The sequence below is a fragment of the Bombus terrestris genome, chromosome 10 (assembly GCF_910591885.1).
Source record: "Bombus terrestris chromosome 10, iyBomTerr1.2, whole genome shotgun sequence".
Taxonomy (NCBI): Eukaryota; Metazoa; Arthropoda; class Insecta; order Hymenoptera; family Apidae; genus Bombus; species Bombus terrestris.
Window position 1 is genome coordinate 6,519,588 of NC_063278.1, and position 24,587 is coordinate 6,544,174.

General features: G+C 41.0%; 4 protein-coding genes across 8 annotated transcripts in view; 1 reads left to right on the top strand and 3 right to left on the bottom strand.

The window, feature by feature from the left end:
* Positions 1-2,404: 2,404 nt before the first annotated feature.
* Positions 2,405-8,583, bottom strand: LOC100649936. Its single transcript, XM_003398255.4, has 5 exons — positions 8,274-8,583; positions 5,244-5,404; positions 4,991-5,151; positions 3,519-3,687; positions 2,405-3,081 (listed from the first exon to the last, which is right to left on the bottom strand). The coding sequence occupies exons 2-5, from the start codon at positions 5,402-5,404 to the stop codon at positions 2,892-2,894; spliced, it is 681 nt and encodes a 226-aa protein (XP_003398303.1). The 5' UTR covers positions 8,274-8,583; the 3' UTR covers positions 2,405-2,891.
* A 221-nt stretch (positions 8,584-8,804) lies between these two features.
* On the bottom strand, positions 8,805-12,991 carry LOC100649632 (nucleolin 1). 5 transcript variants are annotated; one of them, XM_048409255.1, is made up of 5 exons: positions 12,804-12,990; positions 10,751-12,511; positions 10,591-10,677; positions 10,278-10,389; positions 9,910-10,247 (listed from the first exon to the last, which is right to left on the bottom strand). In XM_048409255.1, the coding sequence occupies exons 1-5, from the start codon at positions 12,903-12,905 to the stop codon at positions 9,925-9,927; spliced, it is 2,385 nt and encodes a 794-aa protein (XP_048265212.1). In that variant the 5' UTR covers positions 12,906-12,990; the 3' UTR covers positions 9,910-9,924. The 5 variants fall into 5 exon arrangements, with proteins under 5 accessions (XP_048265215.1, XP_048265212.1, XP_048265210.1 ...); XM_048409258.1 differs by lacking the exons at positions 9,910-10,247; positions 10,278-10,389 and adding an exon at positions 8,805-9,820 and having other exon boundaries at positions 12,804-12,988; XM_048409253.1 differs by having other exon boundaries at positions 9,910-10,389; positions 12,804-12,991.
* Positions 12,992-13,192: 201 nt separating this feature from the next.
* On the top strand, positions 13,193-14,510 carry LOC100649509 (mitotic spindle assembly checkpoint protein MAD2A). The gene is made up of 3 exons (XM_003398252.3): positions 13,193-13,526; positions 13,638-14,000; positions 14,082-14,510. Exons 1-3 carry the CDS (start codon positions 13,454-13,456, stop codon positions 14,279-14,281), a joined length of 636 nt encoding a protein of 211 aa, XP_003398300.1. The 5' UTR covers positions 13,193-13,453; the 3' UTR covers positions 14,282-14,510.
* Positions 14,511-14,662: 152 nt separating this feature from the next.
* LOC100649387 overlaps positions 14,663-24,587 on the bottom strand; it is a 199,026-nt gene continuing 189,101 nt past the window's right edge. Inside the window, exons 6-9 of the mRNA XM_048409259.1 lie at positions 23,005-23,079; positions 22,306-22,627; positions 19,510-19,743; positions 14,663-18,702 (exon numbers count right to left, since the gene is read on the bottom strand). Of these exons, the coding sequence (XP_048265216.1) occupies positions 23,027-23,079 (53 nt within the window). The 3' untranslated portion in view covers positions 14,663-18,702; positions 19,510-19,743; positions 22,306-22,627; positions 23,005-23,026. The remainder of the gene's footprint in view (positions 18,703-19,509; positions 19,744-22,305; positions 22,628-23,004; positions 23,080-24,587) is intronic.

Genomic DNA, 24,587 nt, shown 5'->3' on the forward strand with positions numbered 1-24,587 from the left:
ATTTACTTTCGTTACATTGAAAAGAACATTGCCAAGGCATAAATCGCTCGTTTTCTAATATTGTAAGTTCCAATCAAATTAATGTTTATTAGCATTAGTTAATAGGAATTTATCTTATTGGATAACAAATAAATTGTAGATTGTTATGTAAATCCGAGCAGATAAATAGGTTACTTTGCGACCGAAAAATGAGAGAATCGTTAGAATCGTTGAATCATTAGAACCTTCGCGTTGAACTTATAGTCTAAATAAATCTCATTAAATCATAAATCTTTATTAAAATAGTCAATCTATTATAAATATTCACTTTTAAATATAAATCATTGTTTACGTTAATCTTTATTGTTATATATTTCTTTGTTTAAACGTCGAGTTAGTTTTTCGAATTGTTTGAAGTTGTTACACGAGCAGAGTGCTTCAGCGCTCCACAGGCTGCAACCGCGCTAAATTCCCTAAAATCTTAGCAAGGCCACGCAACATATCATAGTACTATTTATTGACAAGAATTTTGATTTTGTCAGACTTTGTCATCATATTTTAAGATTTAGGTAATCCAACTCTATTGCCTGTTGCAATATAATGAAAAATAGCTTGATATAAAAAAGTGGGAAACCAATAAAAAGTTGGAATAAAAATCGACGCAATTTCTGCTGTATGTCTTCAAGTAGAGAAAGAACGTTAAATAGTTGCTTTGAAAAAAGTAGATAGATATTTTTCTGATCTGCATATTTTTTCCGTTTATCAGCGTGAAGTGTGCGTATCTTCCTAGTACCGTTAGCTGCTGAAAATAGATTTCAAAGTATGTATTTATACCGTTTCTTCCCTGGTGTTTTTAAACCAATCGCATGCCGAATCGAAATAATTCCCTTTCGACGGCTCTTAGGAGGTGAGAAAAGGACACAAAGGTTTACGGTAATTGATTGAAGGAAAGATTCATTTACATAATACATCGAAATCTAGTAATAAATTATAAATATATACTTGCATGTTACAACTATAAATACAAAAGATGACATGTGATATGAAAGAATTGTTCGTTGCATTCGTAACATTTCGGCATTTCTCTATTTATCACTTCCCCCATACGACACTGGCACAGAACGATGTGCAAATTCGTATTTGTTCAATTCAATTTCTTTCTGTGTTATATCAACAAAAACGATCGACGATTAATTTTATATATAAAACCGAAAATCATTTTGCTCAACTACTACGTTTAAATTAAAATATTTCAACTTTTGAATCAGTAGGACGCTCTTCTGTTTAGAATTGCATAGGAATTGCATAGGATATTCGACCAAAGAAATATAAAACTATCGATGATTAAGTGGAGCGGCATGAATGAACGACACGAGTCAGCTACTTTTGGGCGCTGCATGGATCTCGCCTATGAAATAACCAAGTGAAGTAAATCGAGGTGAAGGGTCCCGCAAAGCGGGTAACGGTACATTATACTCATCGGAATTCATGGTACGGTCCATTCGTACTGCGACTGCACGTCCATCCTGTTTGTCGGTACGATTCCAGCGCGAGCTTTCAGAGTCCGGTTCTGAGAAACATAAACGGGCCAGTGACGTATCTTAGCACCGATTCAACAGACTCCAATATGGGAATAAGAATGATCCTTTTGAAGATCTCGCTTTGTATTGCGATTCAGATCGCACGGCACTACATTTTCCGACGCTTTACCGCTACAGGATCATCTTTTTTCGTACAATGATGAGAGATTTTTTCTTAATGAACGTATCCAGGAGTTGTAATATACGGGAGAAAAAGTCGAAACCGGAACTTTCGCTCGCTTAACGACCGCTCCAACTAATTAATCGTTGGTATTTTGCACTAACACACAGTGCAAAGAAGATTAATTCCAGAAGTTTATTTCATAACAAACGAAAGAGAATGAACGTATAACGATTCCAAGCGTTGGACGAAGCGAGCTGGGGAACGCATTAACAACGTTTCCGCCTTGTTACGATGCGGTCGACGCAAATGATATAACTTTATGATACCTTTCGAAAGAATTTCTCGCCTATACTTCCTGCGGAGCACTGTTACAAGTTGATCTATACACCTGCTCGAAACCGGCTCGTGGGCAGGTCTAGTGAACTCGATCGGATTCCGAGACCGGATTCCGCGAAATGACCGCCGCTGCTCCGATTTGTTTTTTCACGCTAAAATAAGTTCTTCTAGATTATCTTCTTCTTCATTTATCTCTTTTTTTTTCTCGCACGACTTTAAAAAAAAAAAAAAAAAACAAACTACGATAAAAGAGCAGCGCGGTACTGTTCGACCGTGAAGCACGCCTAATTATCGATGTTTCTTCGAAGCTGTCTTCTTTTGCAAACAAACTGATGCGAACAGTTCACGGATCAGCAGATTTTATAATCGAATAACTCTACCGATGTACGACTGTTGCGAATCATCTACGATTTATTTCGAAACATAAATTATCTATACGTTGACCCCTGAAGCCACCAAGAGTTTCGCGAGAAATTCGTGGTCGCAACGAGAGGAACCTTCAGCTTCGGCTAGAAAGCTGTTCCTCGTGGAAATCGTGACGTGATACCCTGGGCAAACTAGAAAAGCTGATCGATTCGCGTTAAAAGTTGCTATCCCATCGTGCAAGAGAGATGTGTACTGTTGCATTCCCAGGGAAAATTGTTCATGTCGCAGATTTCTCTCGAGAAATCAATTCTCTAGTGACTTCAATACTGGTTTCAGTATTCTTTGCTAGCTTCGTCAAAGAGGTTACTAGGTTCTTCGGCGAGGTTGTTCGAGCTTGGGGTCACCTTCCACCGATTCGTCACGTTCGACGCGGATCTCGATCTATATCCTCCAGCGCAGAGGTGTACTGGTGCGCTCAATGTTGATCGCTAGAGTTCGACGAACGTTTAAAAGCTTGGAACTGCCGGAGGCTCCGACGTGGCGCTCGCCGAATTTCTCGGCTTGCACACGCAACCGCTTTCAACCAGAACGTAATCTTGGCCAGTCAAGGTCACCGGTCCAAGCGGAATCACCAGAAACAGGTACGGCACGTATGTCTGCGTGCACTCACCGTGGACCACGTCGCACTCCTTCGATCTGTAACAATGCGTTCACGTTTTTATGCCATTTGCATTAATAGTCGACGATAGAGAATATTTTATTGATAAAGGGAAAGGAGGAGGGAAGGAAGATTGAAATTTCTTGCCAGTTTACTATTGGTATGCGATAGTTTGTGGCTGAATAATCGCGCTGACGCATACCGGCTCAAAAACGTTCCAAAAGTAGGCTCCGTGTTGGTTAGACCTGTTCGGCCCACTGCGCTACATTTGAATCGATACGACTTACCGGTAGGTCTCAATGAGATTCAATTGGAATCACGTCGCATGTATTTACAGATCACGATCGAACGTGCTAAGAAAGTAACAGTGGATAACGATCGAGCCTATCCTCTTGATTTACAGATACAGATTTACAACGGATGAGCGAATTTTGAAACGACATGTTCAACGACATCGTCGTGATGCGATACTCACTCGCAAACTTCGAACACGACTTGCTGCAAAAGGTCGGGGAACTTCTGCACGATAGTCACAGGCTGACCGCTGGTTAAGCTGACTCCGTACATAGGAGCCGTGGTGTTGTACCTCGTTTTGCATAATCTGGCTGGGGAACCACATGTCTCCTTCGAGGAAAATCCTCTACCTGGAAATAAACGTGTTGTTCCATATGAAAGACGTATTTCTTGATATTTAGATCAGAAGTTGTACCAGTCTTACGAGTTTCGTTGACCTAGAAACTACTACAACTTTTTCGCAAAACTCGTACAAACGATTACGATAGACAGCTTCGTGCAAAAGAATTCTCAGGAGCTACGTAAAAAGAGTGAAAAGAATCTAAAAGAAGATGTCGTAACTCGTTTACGAGATTGGCGCCCTTTCTTTGGAATTCTGTCGGTTCGTGTGTTCGAAACGACGAGTGGGTCGCCGGTATCCCGTTATGAGCAGAACGAGCGATAACTGTATTGGCCGGATAACACGGTGCCTTATTACCGTCCTCTTGCACCAGCCAGCCATTATCTAAAGGACGGAGAATCGATTCCAGCAAATGAAACCTCCCGAACAGGGACTAATGCATTTTTCGCGGGCACGGCCAACAATCGACGACGAGTCACGATTTTAAAAAGGAATTCATCGAGGATATGCGCACGGCGGGTGTTGTACTCGGTTGAAATCGGGTTTTCGTGTCATAAGGACAGCTACATAATTCAAGGCTACAGTGTCGGTACATCGCGCAACCGGTTGTTCCGATTTTTGTGAATTTTTCAGCACGTTTCTAACATTGTAAACGATTTTGAAAGATACTTTAGAAACGTTCATTAAATAATCGTTGCAGATATTTGGTAACGCTAAACGTCTTTAGAACAAGCTGACGTTTCAAGCGTTGGATCGTGCTTGACGCAGAGACGACAGCATCGCAAAACCAATAAAAGCAGCTGTAATTATAGATGTAAAACGTATATTCTACCTACGTCGAATTTCTGAGAATGTTGATCAAAGGAACGACGATAGACGAGAATACAATGTTTGCATACGATGACACGGTACAATAATCTTGTAAAGTGCAGGTAATGGCAGTGTAATATCCCGAAGAGAATCGTGTTATCAGATTATATTTGAACAAAGTAGTAATCACAGAATAAATAAATAAAACAGAGGTTCGACGAGGATGTAGGTTATAGCTGTTCGTAATTATATTCGTGATTCAAGTAACCGGCTCGACTACTGTTGCGCTTCGAACAAGAGGGACAAGTTCGTCTTCCGCGTATTTTCAAGCAAGCCACGTCCTCGACTCGATCGTGATCCGTTAAATTGTTTCGCAGTTGAATAGGAAACGTCGTCGTTCCCAAAACGCGTTTCGAATACGATCATAAATTTCTCTGCAGAACTGGAAGCTCTCAATCTACTTTCGACGGGGAAAAACGAAACAAGTACTTCTGCGAACTTACCATTTCGCGAGGATTCGGCGATCGAATAATCTCCATGAGTAATCTTGTAATTGTGCAGTAGCGCCTGTCTGGTTAATTCAGGATCGATTGTTCGAGGCTGATGGGACCTCGCTGTTCGACTGCTCGCCCAAATATTCTTGTAACTTCTCGATATCGCGGCTCTACGGCAGTTGTTCGTTTTGGTAACGATGTCGCGAATAAAGCAGACATCTTTTAAATCCTAACTGAGAACCTCTTATATAGAAACACTTACGAGGGATACACCATGTTATTCGGACCTATACAGTCAGCTGGATCTGTGAGCGCGTCTCCCCACACGTATTTCAAGCCTAATCCGTTCCCCTCGCATCTTTTGGCATACACGACGTGGGCGCATGTGGTGATAAGAAGAATCAGACCCAGGTACGTGGACATCTGAAATTACAGAAAAAATCATGAGAATAACACGCTTGAAAGCGTAGAAATGGACAGATAGTTTCACGTATCGAGAGTCGTTTCAAAGACAGGTGTATTAATGAAAACTAATTACGCCGGTGAGCCGCATCTCATGAATAAAACAATCAGAACTGGCTACTAATCGGATTACCAAAACTCGTACGAGAGAACGTGTTGTCACCGCGACGAAGGAAGGTGTGAGTGAACGCACGGTCTTGGAACTCGAGTTCGCACGAGGTCAAGAGCAAAAGTAAATGACACTGGGGCTCTGGTTTGTGACGCGTCGCGCAAAAATCCACCGAATCTCTTTGAATAAGCGCGTGTAATTGGCATTCGCGACATTATTAGTCTACAATTCTGTGAACGTTCAACGATTGACTGCTAGTTTATCATTATCATTTCCTTCTGCGAAATCGCCGGCAGAGGTTCCGTTTCACGGGCTGGTAGCGGGTACCGTCCGAACGGCAAAGAAACGAGCGAGCGAGCAAACTTTTTCCCTTTCGAACTTCACGAACGATGAAAATCGTCCGGACGACACGAGAGAGTGACGACCGTGCGCAATTAAGAATAACAATTAGCGAGCGTGCGTAACCAATAGGACTCCATGTATATACAGAGTTTGGGGTTTCTAGGTTGTCAGGTCCACATTACTTCCGCTATATGTATTTCTCGTCGTTAATCGAACACGAGTGAAAGCAACACGATAGCATGCGGCCAATAGCGTTCGATGCTCAATTTCGAATACTTTGCAAATTTTATTGGCGAGAAATCTCAATATTCGATCTAGTTTTTAAGTTGCTCGATCGGTGGATTTGTTTGATGTCCAGTTTTTCATTTGTCGATCATTTGGATGATTCCAAGTCGAGAAGGAAAATCAACGCGGCAGAAAATTGCGGTTTAATGTTTGGCCAAGTGATAAATTGCGCGTGGGAAAAGGAAAGGAAGAAAATCATTAATGGGTAGCACTCAAGGCTGGTCATTGGCCGTGACTGACATCGCGTATCTGTTTCTTCAGGAAGCGCTGCCTACTTTTAGCATTCCTTATTCCTACTTTATAGAAAATATAACTGAAATATCTATAGAATTTGTAATACCAGAAATAATATTCCAATGTCGTATATTATATCGATCGAATCGGATAAGACACATATTTCTATATTGCTTGACTCTAGAAATCAGAATGTACATTTATTCTCTTATTTTGATTAATTTGAAGCATTCCAGAGGAAATATCCTCTATATCTTCTTCGACCGAGCTGTACGTAGCCGAGTCACATTGCATCAACGTCAATGGTCAATGACACAGCACAATTGCCACGTGATATTGATCACGCTGTAAGAACATTCGGATAAATATCTGAGGTATCCTTATCGCGTTTCGATGGATTACATAACGGCGAACCTGCGAAAAGGCAAGACCGAGCAACTGGAAGAGACGTGAGAATCACTTGAACTTGGAAGATAGAGGTTTTCCGCGAGTTCACGGATTCACGGTAATTTACTATCAACAAGAACAATTATTCGAGCCGCAACTTCTCACGTTGCTAGCAGCTTCTTTTCCCAGTAATTGTTGAGAGAGTACTGTTAATATGCTAACACGTCGCGGGAATAATTAACAGGCTACTACCGATCGTGGAAACAGTTGGTAGAATTTGAACGAGACTCGTCTAACTGGAGCTGCGAAGCAGCTTCAAGGAAGTTCGGACGATTAGATGTAATACGAGAATTGGTAGGTGAAATAGACTTGATGAAATATGACATAGAAAAAAGCTTGGGAAGAACTATGCTTCCGGCACTCAGGAGAGGATTCCTCGTGGACCATGAACGTGTCATGCGGTTGTTTCTAACGGTAAAGATGAATCGTCCTAAACGCTTTTTCCTCTCGCTTTGGCTGTTCTTTATCGAATATACATTTATTCATCCTTGGTCTCTGTTAACGGTATAGTCATTTCGGTATTTAGTTTCACGAATAAATTATTATAACTGTCACGGTGTTGTTACGTATTCGAAATTCCGCCTCTTCGGTCTCCGTGTTCACAGAGCGAAGATTTCTTAGTCAGGGGCTCGTTATCGCTTTCGCATGACAGAGCGCAGACGCCTCGTAAAATATCGAATGTTCAATTGTAATTTTATTGTAACAGATCTGCACGATTAGCGATCGTTTTCTCGTCGCAATATACTTGATCAAAAAGTAACTGCAATTCTAAACGGAGTAATACGGTGGTTCAAAAACGCAAGGGTGCAATGAAAAAGATAGGAACGCGATTTTGTGACAAGTAATAAGCAAAGGAGGTGTTAGTTTGAGGACGTGTCTAATCATTGTTCCTTTACTCTGTATTTTAAAGCCTGGAAGAACTTTGGCGTAGTGTCCAATCCGTAAGATTTGATTTAGATTACAGTAATGACTTTTAAGATGCTGCGCATCTCCTCTCGTAACTACTTGGAATGTTTTTCAAAGTCTATCATAATTTTTTCGATGCTCGAAGATTGACGTGCATTCGCTGTATTTGTCAGTGTTACATTGAAAGCTTCAAAGTTTATGATTATTCTTATATTCTTGCATTAGGATTCGAGTAGTAGTAATTCTAATTAAAAGCGAAATCACAAAGCAGAAATTCAAATTTAGAAATTTCACGATTTCAGAATGCTGCTAATCTGTTTTGAGATTTATCTCTGTTTAAACAGGAGATCAGAATGAATGTTATTTAATTTAAATGGGATATTGTAGAATATTGAAAGTTTTTGAGCTTTCGAGTCATTAAAATTTGTACATACCATTTTCAGATGTTACATTCAGTCATGAAAATTTGTCATTATTATCTGTTACAACCTGCAGGATGTCACTCACCGTGAGAAAGACCGTTTTTAACACTGTGCGTTTGAATCCTTTTCTCGGTCCGTTTGATAATATGACCGGTTATACGCGTTACATGAATCGATCGCAATGTTCGGGTCTAAGAATGAATAGAATTAAAATGGGGGCAACACGAGTTCCTTAAACACTGTTCATGTCACCACACCGGATGTCGTGGGGTCGAACACCTCCGTCCTCACAGGTGGATGTCTAGAGGTTGACTGTAGAATCGTAAGTAACCGCTCTCCGTGCTCTGGTAGAGTCAGGGAAAAAGGGGGGATGAGACGAGGAATATCGGCTCCTGTTCTACTACTTTGAAACCTTTTTTCTCTTCTTTGTAAGGAGACTAAAGAGGGTAAATAAGAACATCCCTCTTTTTCCTTTGCGTTTTACCAAACTATTAAATATTCCTCTCTTTTTGAGGACTACTTTTTATATAAAAATGTATTAGCAAATTACATTTATAGAGTAGGAATATTAAAATAGGATTTGTAGATGTGGAGGTTAATATAATAATGCAATCGGTAGAAGTACATTGTCTTTATAGGTGTTCTATGACAATGCATTACAAAAGTACAGTTATTTTTAAATGAACAATGATGGAGTGATAATAAATTTATGTGCCTAAAATCATTTATATCTTTTTTTGTCTAATTCAGTATAACCAGATTCATTAAATTATTTCCATATATATAAACTCTGTCGCATACTCCTGAAATTTATCATTTTCATTTAAATATTAGTTTGTATATCGTATTTCATATTTTAAATCTTTAATTACATGTCATATTCGCAATAAAATTTTATTACTAATTACGAAAGAAAGCAATGTCAAAACGACATTCGTGTACGAAGCTGAATGTATATTACATAGAGAATATATCTTCAAAAAATCCTTAAGAGATTTGACGGGAAAGGCTTATTCAGGCTTCGATAACGACAGACATAAATGTCTGCTGTACTTCCTATTCATTCTAGGAGCAATAGATATACGAAATATGTTACATATTGCAATAAACGACAGTTACTTTTTAATACAGTAGTTCAATATCGAAATATCTTCTGTAAGTCATTTTCTTCGTATTAAAATAAGTAATAGAAATTTCCGTCAGATATACTCAAATTGCAGTCTTATAGATACTAATCGTTAAAAAGAAACTATGTGGAATCAACTTAAGAGATTAAACATAATAGCAAAGTTGTATATAGCTCCACTTAATTTTGCAATAATCGAGTACAATAGCGCTAATGATTCTAAAAATACTATCCAAGTGCTTCACTAAAGGAAACTTAGACACTCTTAAAATTCTTTTATCTGTTACCTTAATTAAATATATAGGCTAATAATAATATAACGTGTTCATTTACTTTTTACAACTGCTTTCTCAGTCGTCAAATTTAATAGAATTGACGCTAGTATCTATTTGACCACCCCGGTAGCTACCGCGCTTTTTCTTCGTTTTCTCGTGACGAAATGACTTTCCCCTTGTGAATTTGAGGTCTTGATTCGCTTTCTCTCCCCAAGAACCACGAGCGCCTTTCTGTGAAACAAAAATTCCATATAATAATATTCACTTACTACATAAACTTTTATTTAGATACTTGGCTATTTTGAATTAACTTCCCTCACCTTTAACTTTCATTGTCAATTGTCAAACGTAATTTTTTTATTTTGTTGCGGTGCATTATCGAATGATCTCTGTTTATCGAAACCACCTCTGCCCCCCCTAAATCCGCCGCGACCACCCGCCCTTTCACCTTCTCCGTTACCCCATGATTTCCTAAATCCGTCGGATCTACCGCCTTCATTAATATTTCCCTTATCATTCCCACCCCATGACCTTCTATTGTCAAAACCACCTCTAAAATTTCCTCGGCCACCCCTTCCACCTCTTCCTCCTCTATCGCCACCACCGCGACCTCCCCAATCCCTATCACCTCCTCCGCTATTGCGACCTCCCCTATCACCTCCACCGCCACCGCGACCTCCCCTATCACCTCCACCGCCACGACCTCCCCTGAATCCACCACGACCAAAACCGCCTCTGCCTCCACCAAATCCACCCCTTCCACCATGTTTCTTAAAACCACCCTCTTCCTGATTGTCCTCCTAAAACAAAAGGAAGACTCAGGTCAATCGCCGTTTTCTATTCAAATCCATTTATACGTGAAACATCTTTAAAAGCATTTTTTATATTGTCTTTGTTAAAAAAAAAACATGAAAGGTGCTGGTGAATGCAGGGAAACATGGTCTCAAGCTTTTATAAAACGGCGAGTGGCCTGTGTTTTTCAAATGTTTCCAAGCATTTACCTTTGCCTCAAAAGAATTGTTTGCCAATTTGGGATCCAATTCTAGCTCATCATCCTTTACACGACGAAATGGAGTATTTTTGTGTCGCTAAACACAGAATTTTATAAATAAAAATGTTTCTTTTTTCTTGTATGAATACATCAAATGCAATAACTATTACCTTGTCATTATTGAAACTATTATTCGCCTTTACGAAATTACTGTAATTATTTTTCTGAGCTTTTGCAGGGGGCTTCCCTACATCTTCCTCTTCTTGTTCCTGTTCTATTTCTTTGTGTTTTCTTTTCTCAACTTTAGGTGTCTTTGGAGTCTTTATTTGCTGTTTTTCATTAGAATCATCTTCCTCTGAATTTGAATCTCTTTTAGCTGCTGTTCCTTTTGCGACAGGAGTTTTAGCAATAGGTGTGCTTGATTTTTCATTGTCTGATGAATCTGAATCAGAATCTTCACTGGATGATTCCTTTTTAGCTTCAGTTTTCTTTATTGTTTTTGTAACTGCAGGTACTGGTTTTTCATTTTCAGATTCATCCGAATCTTCAGAACTGGACTCAGCTTTCTTTGCAGGTTTTGTTGTCGCTTTTGTAGCTGTCTTGACATTTTCATCTGAATCATCAGAATCTTCACTAGAAGATTTTGCTTTTTTAGATACAACTGGTGTTACTAATTTAGCAGGAGCAGGCTTTTTTGTCGGTGGTTCTTCTTCTTCACTACTATCTTCACTGGAAGAAGATTCATTCTTCTTAGCAGGTACTTTCTTTGCAACTATGGTTGTTTGTGGAACAGCTGGCTGTTTAGCTGGTGCTACATCTTCACTGCTGTCTTCGCTAGAAGAAGATTCTTCTTTTTTAACTACAGCTTTCTTTGCTGCTACTGATGTTGATGGAGGAACAGCCTTTTTGGCTTGTGGTGCTTCCTCCTCACTAGTTTCTTCACTAGATGATGATTCTTTTGTTACTGTCACTGTTGGTTTTGTTGGTAAACCTTTGTTTTGCTTTCCTAATTTTGTTGTTTCCTTCTTTTGTGGAGTAGACGTTACTTCTTTCTTTTGTTGAACTGATTTTTCCTGTTTTTTCTTATTTGGAATAGCTTTAGCAACTGGTGGTTTTGCAACAGTTGCCTCCTCCTCTGAAGAATCATCTGAATCATCGCTCGAAGATTCCTCTTGTTTAGCAACATTAATAGGCTTAGCAACTGGCTTAGCTTTAACTGCTGGCTGAGGTTTGGCAACTTCTTCTTCTTCCGAAGAATCATCAGAATCATCACTAGAGGATTCTTCTTTCTTTGCTGCTGTTTTTATTATAGTTGCCGTAGATGTTGGTTTTTTTAATACTGGCTTAACTGGACTTTCTTCTTCGCTATCACTACTATCTTCGCTCGAAGATTCCTTTTTATTCATGGATTTTGTTTGAGCTGTTTTGTTTGCAGCTGATTTTGTATCTGCTTTTGCAGTTATATTTGCTTTAGATTCTTCTTCACTATCTGAATCCGAGTCATCCGAAGATTTCTGTGTTTTAGATACCTGAGTTACTTTTGGCGTTGACACTGCTTTTGGTTGTGTTTTAGGTACCTCTTCCTCTTCTGAAGAACTATCATCTGAACTTTCTTTTTTTTTTACAGGCGGCGTTTTAGATAATGGTTTAACAGTAGCCTTAGTTTTTACAGGTACTTGCAACGAAGGTTTTTCATCTTCACTAGAGCTTTCTTCTGAAGAAGATTTCTTTTTTTTATTATTCGCTGCAGCATTAACTGCAGCTTTACCATTTACTTGTGGCACCTTCTTTGGTGCATCTTCTTCACTCTCCGAACTTGTGTCTGAACTTGTATCTTTAGCTTGTGCCTTTATGTTTAACTTTATTGGTGATGTTTTTTGAAAATGATTAAAAACGTCTTCAATTGTTGGTGCGCCCTTTGGCAATGCGGGCTGTAAACGAAATAAACGAACATGAGTGAAGGTCGTAGTACCTTTACGATGAATTATCCGGAATTAAAAGAAGATAATAATATATGGATGAGAATATTAATCAATATATATATAATCAGTAAAAGTGATGATAATCAAATTCTATTTTAACATGAATTCGAAATATAAAATAATGAATTTATTTCGCCCACGTGGTACGACCGAATGGCGGTACTTCTGGTATGGCATATACATTGACTTCTTGAAAATCGATCAATTACTGTATGTACGAAATAATTTGTTATAATCTTACCGCTTTTGTTTTCTTTTGAAAAACCTTCGCCAGCGACGCGTCCTTTTTTAGTAAATATTCATATACGAGGGCAGAAACACTCGATTCTTCAACAGATGCCATGATGGACGCGTGCAAAGACCTGAAAAACCTAGCCGCAATTGAGTGCACGGCGGCAGTCTCATACACTCCCCATTTTCATGTATATGGCGCTACAGTCGAGCACGGATTGTATTTGATGAAGATGCGTTACTGTAGTAACGTACCGTCTATGTTTCTTGTGGAACACATTGTTGCGATATCATTTCGGATTGGTAATAAGATTATTTCTATTATCTTAAATGTATTCTCATTTTTTGTGTGTTAGTTTATTCATATTTAGTTAACGAACTATTAACTTTTGTGATGTAATGTTATAAACATATATTGTCAGTAGTCGCGTTAAATCATTTCCGTAACTCTTTGAGCTTATACTTTATGTTGATTTTATGAACGTACTCAAAGTACATAAATTTTTCCTCTGTCTTTTGGTTGGTGAAATATCGGTTTATAAGCAGCGCATTGGATGTTTTTAAAATGATAAACCGGCTTCGTTATAACCTGTAAGGTACTAGAATTTTCGGCGGAAATTTGTTCATTTATTTATATCGGGTGATAGTTATTTGAAAACTATGACAGAAACTCGGCAGAAAGCAAAGTGTATTACACTAAAAGGATCAGCAGAGCTGGTTAAAGAATATCTTCGTAAGTTGATCATACTTTTTACATTCTTTTAAAACTTATTTACAGTTGTCGAGCGTTACTTGGAATTTAATCAAAATTCATCGTCTTACGTGTTGCTTCTACTCGTTTCAGTTTATGGCGTGAATAGTATTTTGTATCAAAGAGGCATTTATCCCCCGGAAACTTTTGAACCTGCCGAACATTTTGGTTTGTTCGTTTTGATGTCTACAGATGAAAAGATCAAAGGATATTTGGATACTGTTCTTAGCCAGATTCAGGAATGGCTTATTCAACGAAAAGTACAAAAGATAACGCTTGTTATAACAAATGTTAATACCAAAGAAGTATTAGAAAAGTGGGATTTCAAAGTAGATTATGAAGGTCAGTCGTCTAATAGCGCCAATGATAACACAAAAAATAGTCTTCCCGAAGTGGGTACAAAGGACGTGAAGTCTATACAGAAAGAGATTCGTGAAGTCATACGTCAGATTACTGGTAACTTGTTCGATAATTCAAGTCTTTATAGTACAGTGCTTTACATTAAAAATCTGATTTGTTGGATCTATTATGTTTCAGGTACAGTAAGTTTTCTTCCACTATTGGATTGTTTATGCTCATTTGATATTTTGACGTATACTGTACCTGACTGTGGTATCCCTAATCAATGGGATGAAACCCAGCCAGTATTTATCGCAAACAGTCAAGAAGTACAATTACGATCATTTTCAACTTCTATTCATAAGATGGATACCATAGTTAGTTATAAGAATGTTTAGGTATTACGTGTTTTATCTTTGGTAATTGAAATGTACATATGAAATATATATCTCTTTCATCTTTTTAACAATAATTGATATTAAAGACTGCTATTTAACTTTCTTTTTGTATACAAATGATTATAAGATGAAAGTGGTCGTGTTGTTCTGAAAGGTTTGAATATACTTTATGAATTATTAGTATTACCTACAAAGAGTTTTATACGAATATATATTTTGATATAACTTCTATAGGTTGTCAGTTTATTCTATAGGAAATCCTACTTCCAGCAGTTATCCTCGTATCTTAGACTCCTGTTTCTTCTTTCCAGTATCAGTGTATATTTTTCTATCGTATCTAGTTATTTAATGGTTTAGTTAATGGTTAGGGGAAGAAGAGAATTGACAAGAATCTTGGCAGATTTTATTAAAACATAATTGACTATTACACTTAACACAGGAATTATATTATTTTACTTGGCAAAGCATGAAAGATACGACTAGAATAAAATATTTTTCGTGTTTGACGTTCGTCATATACCAAATCGCAAGTAACATCGTTAGCATTACTTAAATATTCTTAAATGTACAAGTGCTCCAAATTTATCAAATACTTCGTTCTGTTTTCCTTTTTCTCTCGATGTCGATTCACGATTAAAGAATGTTACAGTAATACATGAATATCGAAATGAAATCTCGAAATGGATAAATACCGAACGGAAATACATTCTTTGGGAGCACGTACATGTTGACTAGGCATTTCTTTTCGTTAGGTGTAAGTAATTGCGGCGGATTCGGATCATATCGTTTTGGATGCGTCTTCAACCGAAATTCAATAGAAACTTCGTCTCTTACATAAAATTTTTTTTCCGTTTTTTTATTTCATTTTACGATGTCGTATAAGTGGTATTTGGTCGTAATATCCTCGTTTTTGGTACCTATTGTACCCGATCTCTTCGACAGAAATCGAAGACCACGTTAGGAAACATCAACAGCGGCTTATGCTTCGTTAATACCTTCAGCGTTCGTTTTTCCCTTACGACAATTTCGCTATTAACTCGTTAGTACTTCGTGCTGCTAGAGTTAGCCATACGATCCATAGTGCACTTGGTTCGCTATTAGACCAGCATGGAACGTAATCGTTCCCTGTCACGCGTCGTACAAAACGAATCGTTCGATCGGCCCTCTTTTTTCAAAACTAACATTACTTAACTTTCGAGAACAAGGCAAGCTTGCTTGCATCCGCATGTGTTGGCGCAGTTCACGCTTATGACCACGTGCAATCATTTCGAGGGCGGACGGCACGTTCGTAATAATCTTTAACGCGCAAGCTGTACGCTCTTAAATCTCGCCTAGACTAGATTTGCTTCGGTTTCTCTGGTTAGTTTTACACACTGCAAAAGCTGCTGGAAATACGTTGAAGTTTATAAACACTCTAATTCGGCTGATCCGCTGTGACTGTAAAGTCTGAATTGTGACTGAAAACCATTGCTTTATTGTACCTTCGAGTTTAGTTTGACTTTTATTCTATCACTCTGAACGATCGCTATAAATACTAAAAGGGTCCGAAATTGACAGGTCCGTTTGGTCGTCACATGTAAGCACAGCACCGCGGATCAGAACGATTCATGTCTCTATAACATTACGCGATAATTCTCTTGAGTATCGTAAAAACGCGTCTCCTAGTAAAAACATTGAAAAATAAATAACGTGAAATAATATACAATATTTTACAGTAGCGCTTAGTGTTATCCGTGATAGGGCAATTACCACGGAACAGTTGCCGATGTTCTTATTCACTTCCGTAGAAAAGAAAAAACGTAACGTCCCGGAAGTGGGTTGGTCGCATTTCCGTTTGATGCGATCCTGGCACAGGATGATCTCGTTACGGGGCTAGATGTTAACGATAATGATCGACGATCGCCTATCGGTAATTAACTATCATCGTCGTTGGTACAATCGTTAGCACGCAATCACCGTTCCGCGGCCCTTTTTCACTCGCTCGAGAAAATCGACGCGTTCACTTCTCAGCCCTCGTAAATATCGTGTGCAACATTATGCACACTTTGGGTTCTCATTTATACACCTCTACTTAAGTTTACCTTGGACTAATCGCTATATTCGATTTACGATCATTTTATGCGTAAAATATCATAAAATACATTCCTCTTTTGTTCGCTATGATCAGGCTCGTCGTTCCGTTCCGGTGTCGATATTTGTGTTTCTCTTTATCTTGGTAACAAGATCGAGTGTGAAAAGAAATCAGAATCTTTCGGACGTAGCCGAATACCCGATACTCGAATAATTGTCATCTATTTGAAGAACGATATTAACAGGAGCTAGTTAATAGAATCTTGGGGTTGGGAAGGGGAACGGCACTAAACGGAACGGCGCGCCATTGATGACTTACGATGACTTTCATACAAATCGTTCGATAGGTACGAGCGACGAAATAAATTTGTAACGAAAAAGCACGGCGGCACTAGTAAGCTTGCACGGACATCATACGCTGCCACGATTTTCTTCTCTTCTCAAAGTTTCTGATATATCGCTAGAATGGTAAAGTATTTCCTCTTCTTTCGCAAGAAGAACTCTGGAACACTGTTCGCTCGTTCGTTCAACAACTATCTATATGTAATTCTTTATAGCTCTAAAATGTAAAAAGTAAGCGTGCGTGTGTTCACCGATCGATGGAAACGCGAAACACCACGGTCTCGATCTGTATGCCAAATTTCATTCCAGTAACATTAAAATACGCGAGAAGCGAGAGAAAGAGAGAGTGAGAGGCATTTTAGCCGTTAGTTTTTCTTCTTAACGAGTAACTCGCTGGCTGTTATCGTTGCATTCGACTTGATTATAAACGCGCCTTGTTTTCCATCGTTACTATCGTTCCCTGCTATTTCCTATTTTCCGTCGACGATCGTTTCGGCGAGGCCAATCGAGGCCGATATTACGATTCTCGACGACGGTGCCAGCGAAAATGCAATTACTCGTTCGCTGTCGAGGCGTAACAATTCTTACGACGATGCTTTGCCGCGAACTCCGTTAATTAAAGTGCAGCCTGATTTCTTCGGTCTCGGCGTAATAACGCAACCACCCTTGTCGCAGGCGAAAAGTAGAGCCACAAACGACTCTGTCGACCAATTTCCACCCAATCTCACGATTTTTGCTTTATCCCTGAAGAATAGACGAATCGATCGTTGTTCGTCGTTTCTATCGATTGGTGTTCGACGCACACACCGCACGCACACACGCTGCTCAAAGGGATACAAGGAATACTTTGTACAATACTCTCCTGGACGCGTCTGACATACGTTTCGACGAACTGTCGCTCGAAAACCGAGAAGCGTCTTTTCACGGTAACATTGCTCCACGTTTGGAACATCGGGCCGTTCATCGAGGCAGATCCGTTCCTGTCGACGAATTAATCGCAAACTGGTTCTTGATAGTTTCGCTTGATTTTGCAAACGAACGAGAATACCTTGTTACGTTCGATAACATTTCGATGGAATTATATCGAACGAATTGGACGAGCCAAACAGGTTTTCGAAATCGTCGAAATTCACGTTGCTCCACGCAATTACGTTTCTGCCTCGAAGACATTGGCTGTCGCGTAGGAAGACTCGTTGATCCCGGAAATCCTATTACAAGATCCGGGATCGTCCATGTCGTGCCTTTCTTCCTGCAATCCCGTAAAACGAAATCGTCGCCTCCACGTGGCGTTCTAACGATCCGCACGTGCTTGCGGATAAGGTTTACGACGTCTACCCCGTTTCTTTTTTTCCTCTCTATCCCTTTTCTTACCTGTCGAGTTCTTTCGCCCGGTGCAAACCTCCCGAGCGACAGGAAGTTCGAAAAAAGAAAGGAAAACATGTATTTGCGACTTGCTCTTCTCAAGAAAGATTAAAGGAGATTTTAAAGCGTGAAAACGTCGGAAGACGATGTTGCCGCTTTCTCGACGATGATTCGCGAAAGAAAAATCGATTCGCGTACGTACGTACGTGGCGCGTTCCGAGTCCCGCTTTAATTTTCGATACGCGTAAATGATGGACGAGCGCAACGCTGATCCCAAGGGAGAAAATTAAAGCTGTTGGGACATACCGCGCGAAATGCCAGGAAAAACATATCTCTGCAAATGCAGTTTACACACATGGGACTTAAATTTGATTTGGCCACGATAGTTTTGCCCGTGCCGTTAGTCGGTGTGGCAACGTTTATCGTATTTCTCACATTTTCATGCGGAAACCATGGGAAAGAGAGGAATAGCGGGGCAAAAAGAGAATGGCTGGACATTTCCCTCGTTGTTTTCGAACGTCGAATTCAGCTACGATACTTTTTCCGTCCGTGAACACGGTGTTTCCATTGGATGGCGACCCTTGTTTCTTGAGATCCTCCGTTCTTCGTGTTTGCTCTTGGACGATGTCGAACCACTCGACGATGCTCTGCAACGAGAAAGAAGTTCGGATCGATTAAAAGGAGTCTCCGTTCGATGTGTATTCGAGTCGCGCGAAAAGGGAATCGAGTCGTCATCGCGACGCGACATTCTCTGTCTTCAATTTAAAGGGCATCGTCGTGGACAGGATAAATTGCAGCTAAAAGAAATTACGCTGGAAGCTAAATTAGCGGTTTTACAGTGATCTCGCCGCGTCTGCGGGTCAATCAAATATTCAACAGTTAAAACAAAACTACCAGGTACTGCGGTGTTGATTCATTTATCCTGCCAAGTCCTCCAGCAATTTCTCATTTCGAACGAAACGGAAGGCAGGCTTCTCTCTGTTTTCCCTGCAACTTTCTTCCCTTCCGTGGTGTTGTTTCGACGCGGTTGTTACTCTCCCGCTTTTCTCCTTTGTGCTATGGATGAAGCATCGTTCAGAAGGATCCCCTACAACCCTCCTTCTTCTTTCGTCTACCCTATTTGTATCCCTCCTTCCGTTGCTGGGCGTAGATTCATCTTTATCTCAACGAAGCTCACCCTCGTGGATATTTGGTATAACAGGGCATCACTGTTCTGCTTCTCCTTTCTGCCTTCTCTTCGACAAACGAGAGGCTTAAGGTGGCTAATGGAATCAACCTAGCCAACGATAGTTTACCTTGTCTCTGCTTTAACGAGCGAACCAAATAGAAATTCCATCTCTCCGTTCCGCTATATCTGTTATTCATACTATAATATACTCGTAGTACGATTGGTCTCGCCTCTATTCCTGTTATCTTACATTTAACTAGATAAGAGAGAAAAAGAGAATTCTTACCTTGTTCGGTACGATCAAGATGGAAAAATGGACGTTGCCGATGTTGTCGGAGAGGACGTAGCTTGGCGTATCAGAAGGACTTCCTGAAAGGCTCAACCTTCCGGAAAGTATGCTCCCCGCAGTGAATTCGAGCAGACTAGTTGACGACGATGCTGAATTATCGACGATCCAGGATGCGGGATGCGCGTGGATGACGTTGGTCGGCGAATTGCTGCTTCATCTCCTGGGGCTCTCCTGTGGCAGCAAGTGGCCGTCGAAATTATTCGTGAGCCGCAAAAGGTACCGGTGATTCCTCCGCTCCCGGACTTTCCGGCCTAATTAGTCCGGTTCTATTAAGTTTATCTGGGGGCATCAGGGTCGCCAAGTTCCTCGGGGAACTGACGCCGTAGGAGGAAAGTTCGGTCAACGGGAGGGAGATAACTCTGGACTAAGTAGCGAATGATTAAGCCTGAATACCGCGGGATCGTATGCTTTCGCTACCCTCGTTCTATCTAGGGTTGATGCTAAGTAACAATTAGACCGTTTTAACCATTCTCCAAAATTGACGATTCTTAAAGACTTTGCTCTCGTAGGGTGCTAGTCGTTGAATTCTCATCGGAGAAGCCATCGTAAAATAGGGAAAATAGCAAAATAGCGTTAAATGGATACGTAAATGAAGGAGCAGCTACCACGGTTTAGTGTAGGTTAGGTTTCGATCGAATGTATATTTGATTATGTATAGTGCAGATTCCCGTTAGCAGTCGTTACGAACAAGCGGAATCGGTAATAGATGTGACCGACAAATTTGTTTTTGCCGGCTGGAGAGGGCCGATAATGGTCTTTGCTTCTAATTAGCATGGGCCATTAGGTTTATCTATGAACGTTGAAGTCGTCGAGTTTCGTTCTTGTTGCGGCTGGCAACCAGACGATTTCACGGTTTACCGATGTGTTCTCGTGCAATTATCGGGGGCAACATTCGTGTATTAATACGTGATTACACTCGGCGACGATTAAAAAATAATTGCCGTCCGCTCGCGGCCGCCAATGAAAATGGGAAATTTAATTTTTATCTCGCGTTCGCTTCGAAGGACGCTCGTTACAATTTGTTCCCGTAATTGATTTCGATCGTCACAGAATGGTCGAGGCATGAAACGCGCCTTTATCCACCATTAACAAATTTCCTGATAAAGTTGTTCGCCAATTTTGCTGTTGCTTTCATCGAGCAATTTTTATTGTCATTAATCCTTTGCTCGTAATCGTTATTCTTCCTCTTAGGTGGAAGTTCCACGCGTCGAATAACGAGTTTCTCTAACACAATTTCTCTAATACGCGATAGTCAGCACTTGTACCATCTTCGGATTTGTAATTCGGAAGCATCCTATAGTTGGAGACCGCCGGCTTTGAAGCCAGGCTAAGTTAGCTAGCTGGCTTCCCACACGCTGAATAGTTTGCAAGTCCATTATGACGGTGTTAAGGGTGCGTATCTTGCACACGTTGCACCGCGTATACATATAAATCTCTGGACATTCGGTACGTATAGCTGACGCGGTCGTCTGATACACTTCGACCGAGCGATTATTCCGATTATCTCTAGAGCAATCCGTATTTTTCGATTTTCTTTGTTCTATAAATGAATACAATTCCCGGAATCGCAGTTTTTCTAGAATTTTAACAAATTAAATTATTCTATCTGAGTAAACGTAACGCGTAAAGGAAAACGTACACATTCTGGAACTCATTTCTAGACATGGAAAATTTAGCAGCGATTTCTTTGGACGATCGTTGCCAGTTTCTCTTTCTTTCCTCCTTTCTTTCTTTCTTTCTTTTTTCCTTCCTTCCTTCCTTCCTTCCTTCCTTCCTCTTTTTAATACTGACCGTCTCTTTCTATTCTCTCTCTCTCTCTCTCTCTCTATCCCCCTCTCTCGCTACCTCGCGAAGCGTTCGAGCTCCCTGCGTTTCGAGAGTTCGCCTTTTTTCCAGAGCAGCTTTTTCCCCCCTGATGTAAAGGTTGCCGCGAGTTAGCAAAGAGCTCCGGCGCAGATATCGCGGAGCTCATATCCCTGGGCACTCTTTTCGCTGCGTTTCCCGCCTCTTCCTCCTTTTTCACTGGCGTTCCTTCTCGCAAAACGACCATTCCTCCGCATCCCCCTACTACGTCGCACTATCTAAGGACTCCAGGGAAAGTCGGCTGCATATTACATCGGGATCTACGTTTATTAATCTACGAGAAGCTCTTCCGAAGTCACGGAAATGTGCGAGAATTATCGATGGAAAAAGCGCCACTTCATTTTTCAGTGGTCGAGGCACGTTATGCGAAAATTTCGTTTGCGGTCTCTTTTCGCGGGACAAGGAGGAACAATCGAGTAACGCGAATCGACAGAAATATGGTTGATATCCGGTGCGAGCCATTTGATACCGTAATTAATTTGACGAGGGGAACGTCGAGCGATTTGTCGATTATCGTCATTTCGTGTCTCCAAACTCGAAGCAAAATGAAATCTGTCTCTCTATAAGGGCTTCCTTTGACAAAATTCTGGCTTTCTGAATTTCGAGACTTGACAAAGTTTTCATAAGAAGCGGATATGAAATACCAGAAATACTGGAAGGGAATAAAAAGAATTTTCTCTCTTCGCGTTTCTTTACGAATAAGAAGAAACGCGAACATTGATGTCAGACGAAAGAATATAATAGTAGAAATAGTAGAAATAGTAGAATAGTAGAAATCGAACGATTAAAACTAGTAAGTATCGATACTCGTATGTAACGTGGTTTAGGTAATATCGGTAAACTGCCGAGGACGCGGCGTGATAAACTTACCTCTGAAAATTGACGGCGTAGCCAGGTACTCGTTGCGGGCACGAAACGAGGCAACGACGAACAGGAGCGTAAGATAGAAGATGTAGGAAACGAAGCGGGAAAATGGAAAACGTTGGAGTCCCAAGGAGGATGAGGTGAGAAGGTCGCGAAAGCTCGAGACGTTTGGTCGGGTCGGGGAATGGAGATGCCGCGGGGAAACGTGGAGAGCCCGAGGAGAGTGGAGAAGTCGAGGACGCGTATGTAGGAACCTGAAGGGGTATTGGGAAGGAATGTGGGTGAGGCTACAACAAAACAAAACACGATGAATGTCCCGATGTGCAAGCTGCAAGCACAACAATGTCAGGAAGATCGATGGTTAGTCTTTGTCGAGGTAGCAGTGCCGCGAATTACCTGGATAGATAGGTTCGATAACGCGCTTTCCGATAAATTTGCCCGGCGACGTTTAATATTCCGCGACCGGTTCTCTGTCACTGGAAACGCTTTACCATTTGCTTTACGAAGCGACGCGACGCGCGTTTGGCTTTATATCCAGGTGATTCGTCGGTCGTTCGATTATAGATTAGTAGTATTATGAAACGCGTTGTTAAACGAAGATCAGCGCAAGAGCTGTACGCAAGCGACAATTGTTCTCTTTCTTATACGGCTAGCAAAGATCGTTAAAAGTTAGTTTACAACTGAGACTGTTAATCGTTAATTTACCTTGACAGTGCCGCTAGATGCGCTAGAAGCGGGCGAGCGTCACGTCCTCGGCGAACGAAGAGAACTTATCCATATCTTGAGTTAGCGAGAGCAGAACAGAAACACGATTCCATTAATTCTTTCGGATAATTGTTAAATAGCCAGGACTTCGCCGATTCATCGTTCGTTCGATTCAGAATCGATTTGCGCGGGAGAAATGATCGATCGAAATCGAGCAACGTGGACGGATTGTGAATCGAACGAATGAATTGGAGAAGCCGGTGTGACAATACGACTGAGAAAACGCGAACGCGCGGAAATTCATGTGGGAAAGAGTGCGCGTGCGTTTTTGAAAGCGGGAGTGGTCCGGCCTCGTACTACACCGGCGGTCGTCTTACGGGCTCTTTAGGGCTCTTGGTCGACCCTCGAGAAGAGCGAACACGAGAGCTAGCACGGGGTCGAGAAACGGTCATAGTTCTATTTCCGTCCCTCGTGAATCATTCTCGCTTCACTTATCTCTCTTAATGCTGGTATAACGCCGTTATATGGGTCCGTTGAAAGATGCTGCATTCCTGATAAAGCTCCTTCGAGGATGATTTCGTAGGGAGATCGCCTCTAGAAGGACTTTCGCGACGAGAAAGAGAAAACCTTTCCGCTCGTTCGGCTGGTTACGTTCGGCCGCGGTCTCCCGCTGGTGGAAACGACGAAGGCGAACCGAGGCGTATGATATTTCGAGAGTATTCTGGCGCTCGAAACGATCCTCGAGCGTCCTCTGGTCAGTAGACGTTGTAACGATGGAAATTTGACCAGAGAGTCGGTGGTAAACGGTCCGTTGCCAGACGGCCCTAAAACGATAAATTTCTTCACGGTAAAGTTGCTACAACTCTCGGGAATTGCTTTAACGACGTGTACCGATGTCAAAGTTCGCGTTAAAATCCAACAGCGTTGGGAAGATCGACAAAGTGTCCCGACCAACGAGATAGTGTTTCGCTACGTTTCGCGAAAAGTGATTTCGATATTTTGCGAATGTCCATGCAACGACCAATGAATCTCGTGGCCGTATACTCGTTGATAATTAAGTGGTGCTTCGCGTACGCACGGAGCTTAACCTTGCAATTAGTCCAATTCGTGGCTTAAGCGATATCAATTAGCCAAAAAGTACACGGCTACCAGATCGCGCGTAGTATCCTCTCGTTGGGATTATATCGCGAGCACTGGATCCGCAAGATCGAGATCTCGGTTTGTAGGGCTGGATCGGAACGGTGTTCGATCGGTCGGCAACGTAGTATCCAAGTGCATAACGGAACGATAGCCTCGCCACGGTAATACGTATCAGACTACATTTCACGGTTGATCGAGGCCCAGCCTGGCGCCATAGACAATTTCCCAAAGGGTTCCAGACCGATATAATAGGGTGGCCAAGGCATATACCGTAGCCGCGTAACTCTATCGCATTACCGTTGACCCGAGTAACCAGTAGGCTAGATGCCGGATCATTCTCTCGGGGTGAATTCGTCAATAGCTCGTCGATTCTTGATCAAGGCCAACGAGACTGCTTTCGGGATCAATTTTCAAGTTGTACTTCGCGGCACATACTCCGATTT

Bases quoted from the DNA above. Each gene is read 5' to 3' on its own strand.
- LOC100649509 (XM_003398252.3), top strand. From the start codon at position 13,454: ATGACAGAAACTCGGCAGAAAGCAAAGTGTATTACACTAAAAGGATCA. The intron at 13,527-13,637 runs GTAAGTTGATCA...TACTCGTTTCAG, and splicing joins GCTGGTTAAAGAATATCTTC to TTTATGGCGTGAATAGTATT. The intron at 14,001-14,081 runs GTAACTTGTTCG...ATTATGTTTCAG, and splicing joins AGTCATACGTCAGATTACTG to GTACAGTAAGTTTTCTTCCA.
- LOC100649936 (XM_003398255.4), bottom strand. From the start codon at position 5,404: ATGTCCACGTACCTGGGTCTGATTCTTCTTATCACCACATGCGCCCAC. The intron at 5,152-5,243 runs GTAAGTGTTTCT...CAACTGCCGTAG, and splicing joins AATAACATGGTGTATCCCTC to AGCCGCGATATCGAGAAGTT. The intron at 3,082-3,518 runs GTGAGTATCGCA...GCATTGTTACAG, and splicing joins GTCGTGTTCGAAGTTTGCGA to ATCGAAGGAGTGCGACGTGG.
- LOC100649632 (XM_048409253.1), bottom strand. From the start codon at position 12,905: ATGGCATCTGTTGAAGAATCGAGTGTTTCTGCCCTCGTATATGAATAT. The intron at 12,512-12,803 runs GTAAGATTATAA...TTTCGTTTACAG, and splicing joins TTCAAAAGAAAACAAAAGCG to CCCGCATTGCCAAAGGGCGC. The intron at 10,678-10,750 runs GTAATAGTTATT...TTCTGTGTTTAG, and splicing joins ATAGTTTCAATAATGACAAG to CGACACAAAAATACTCCATT.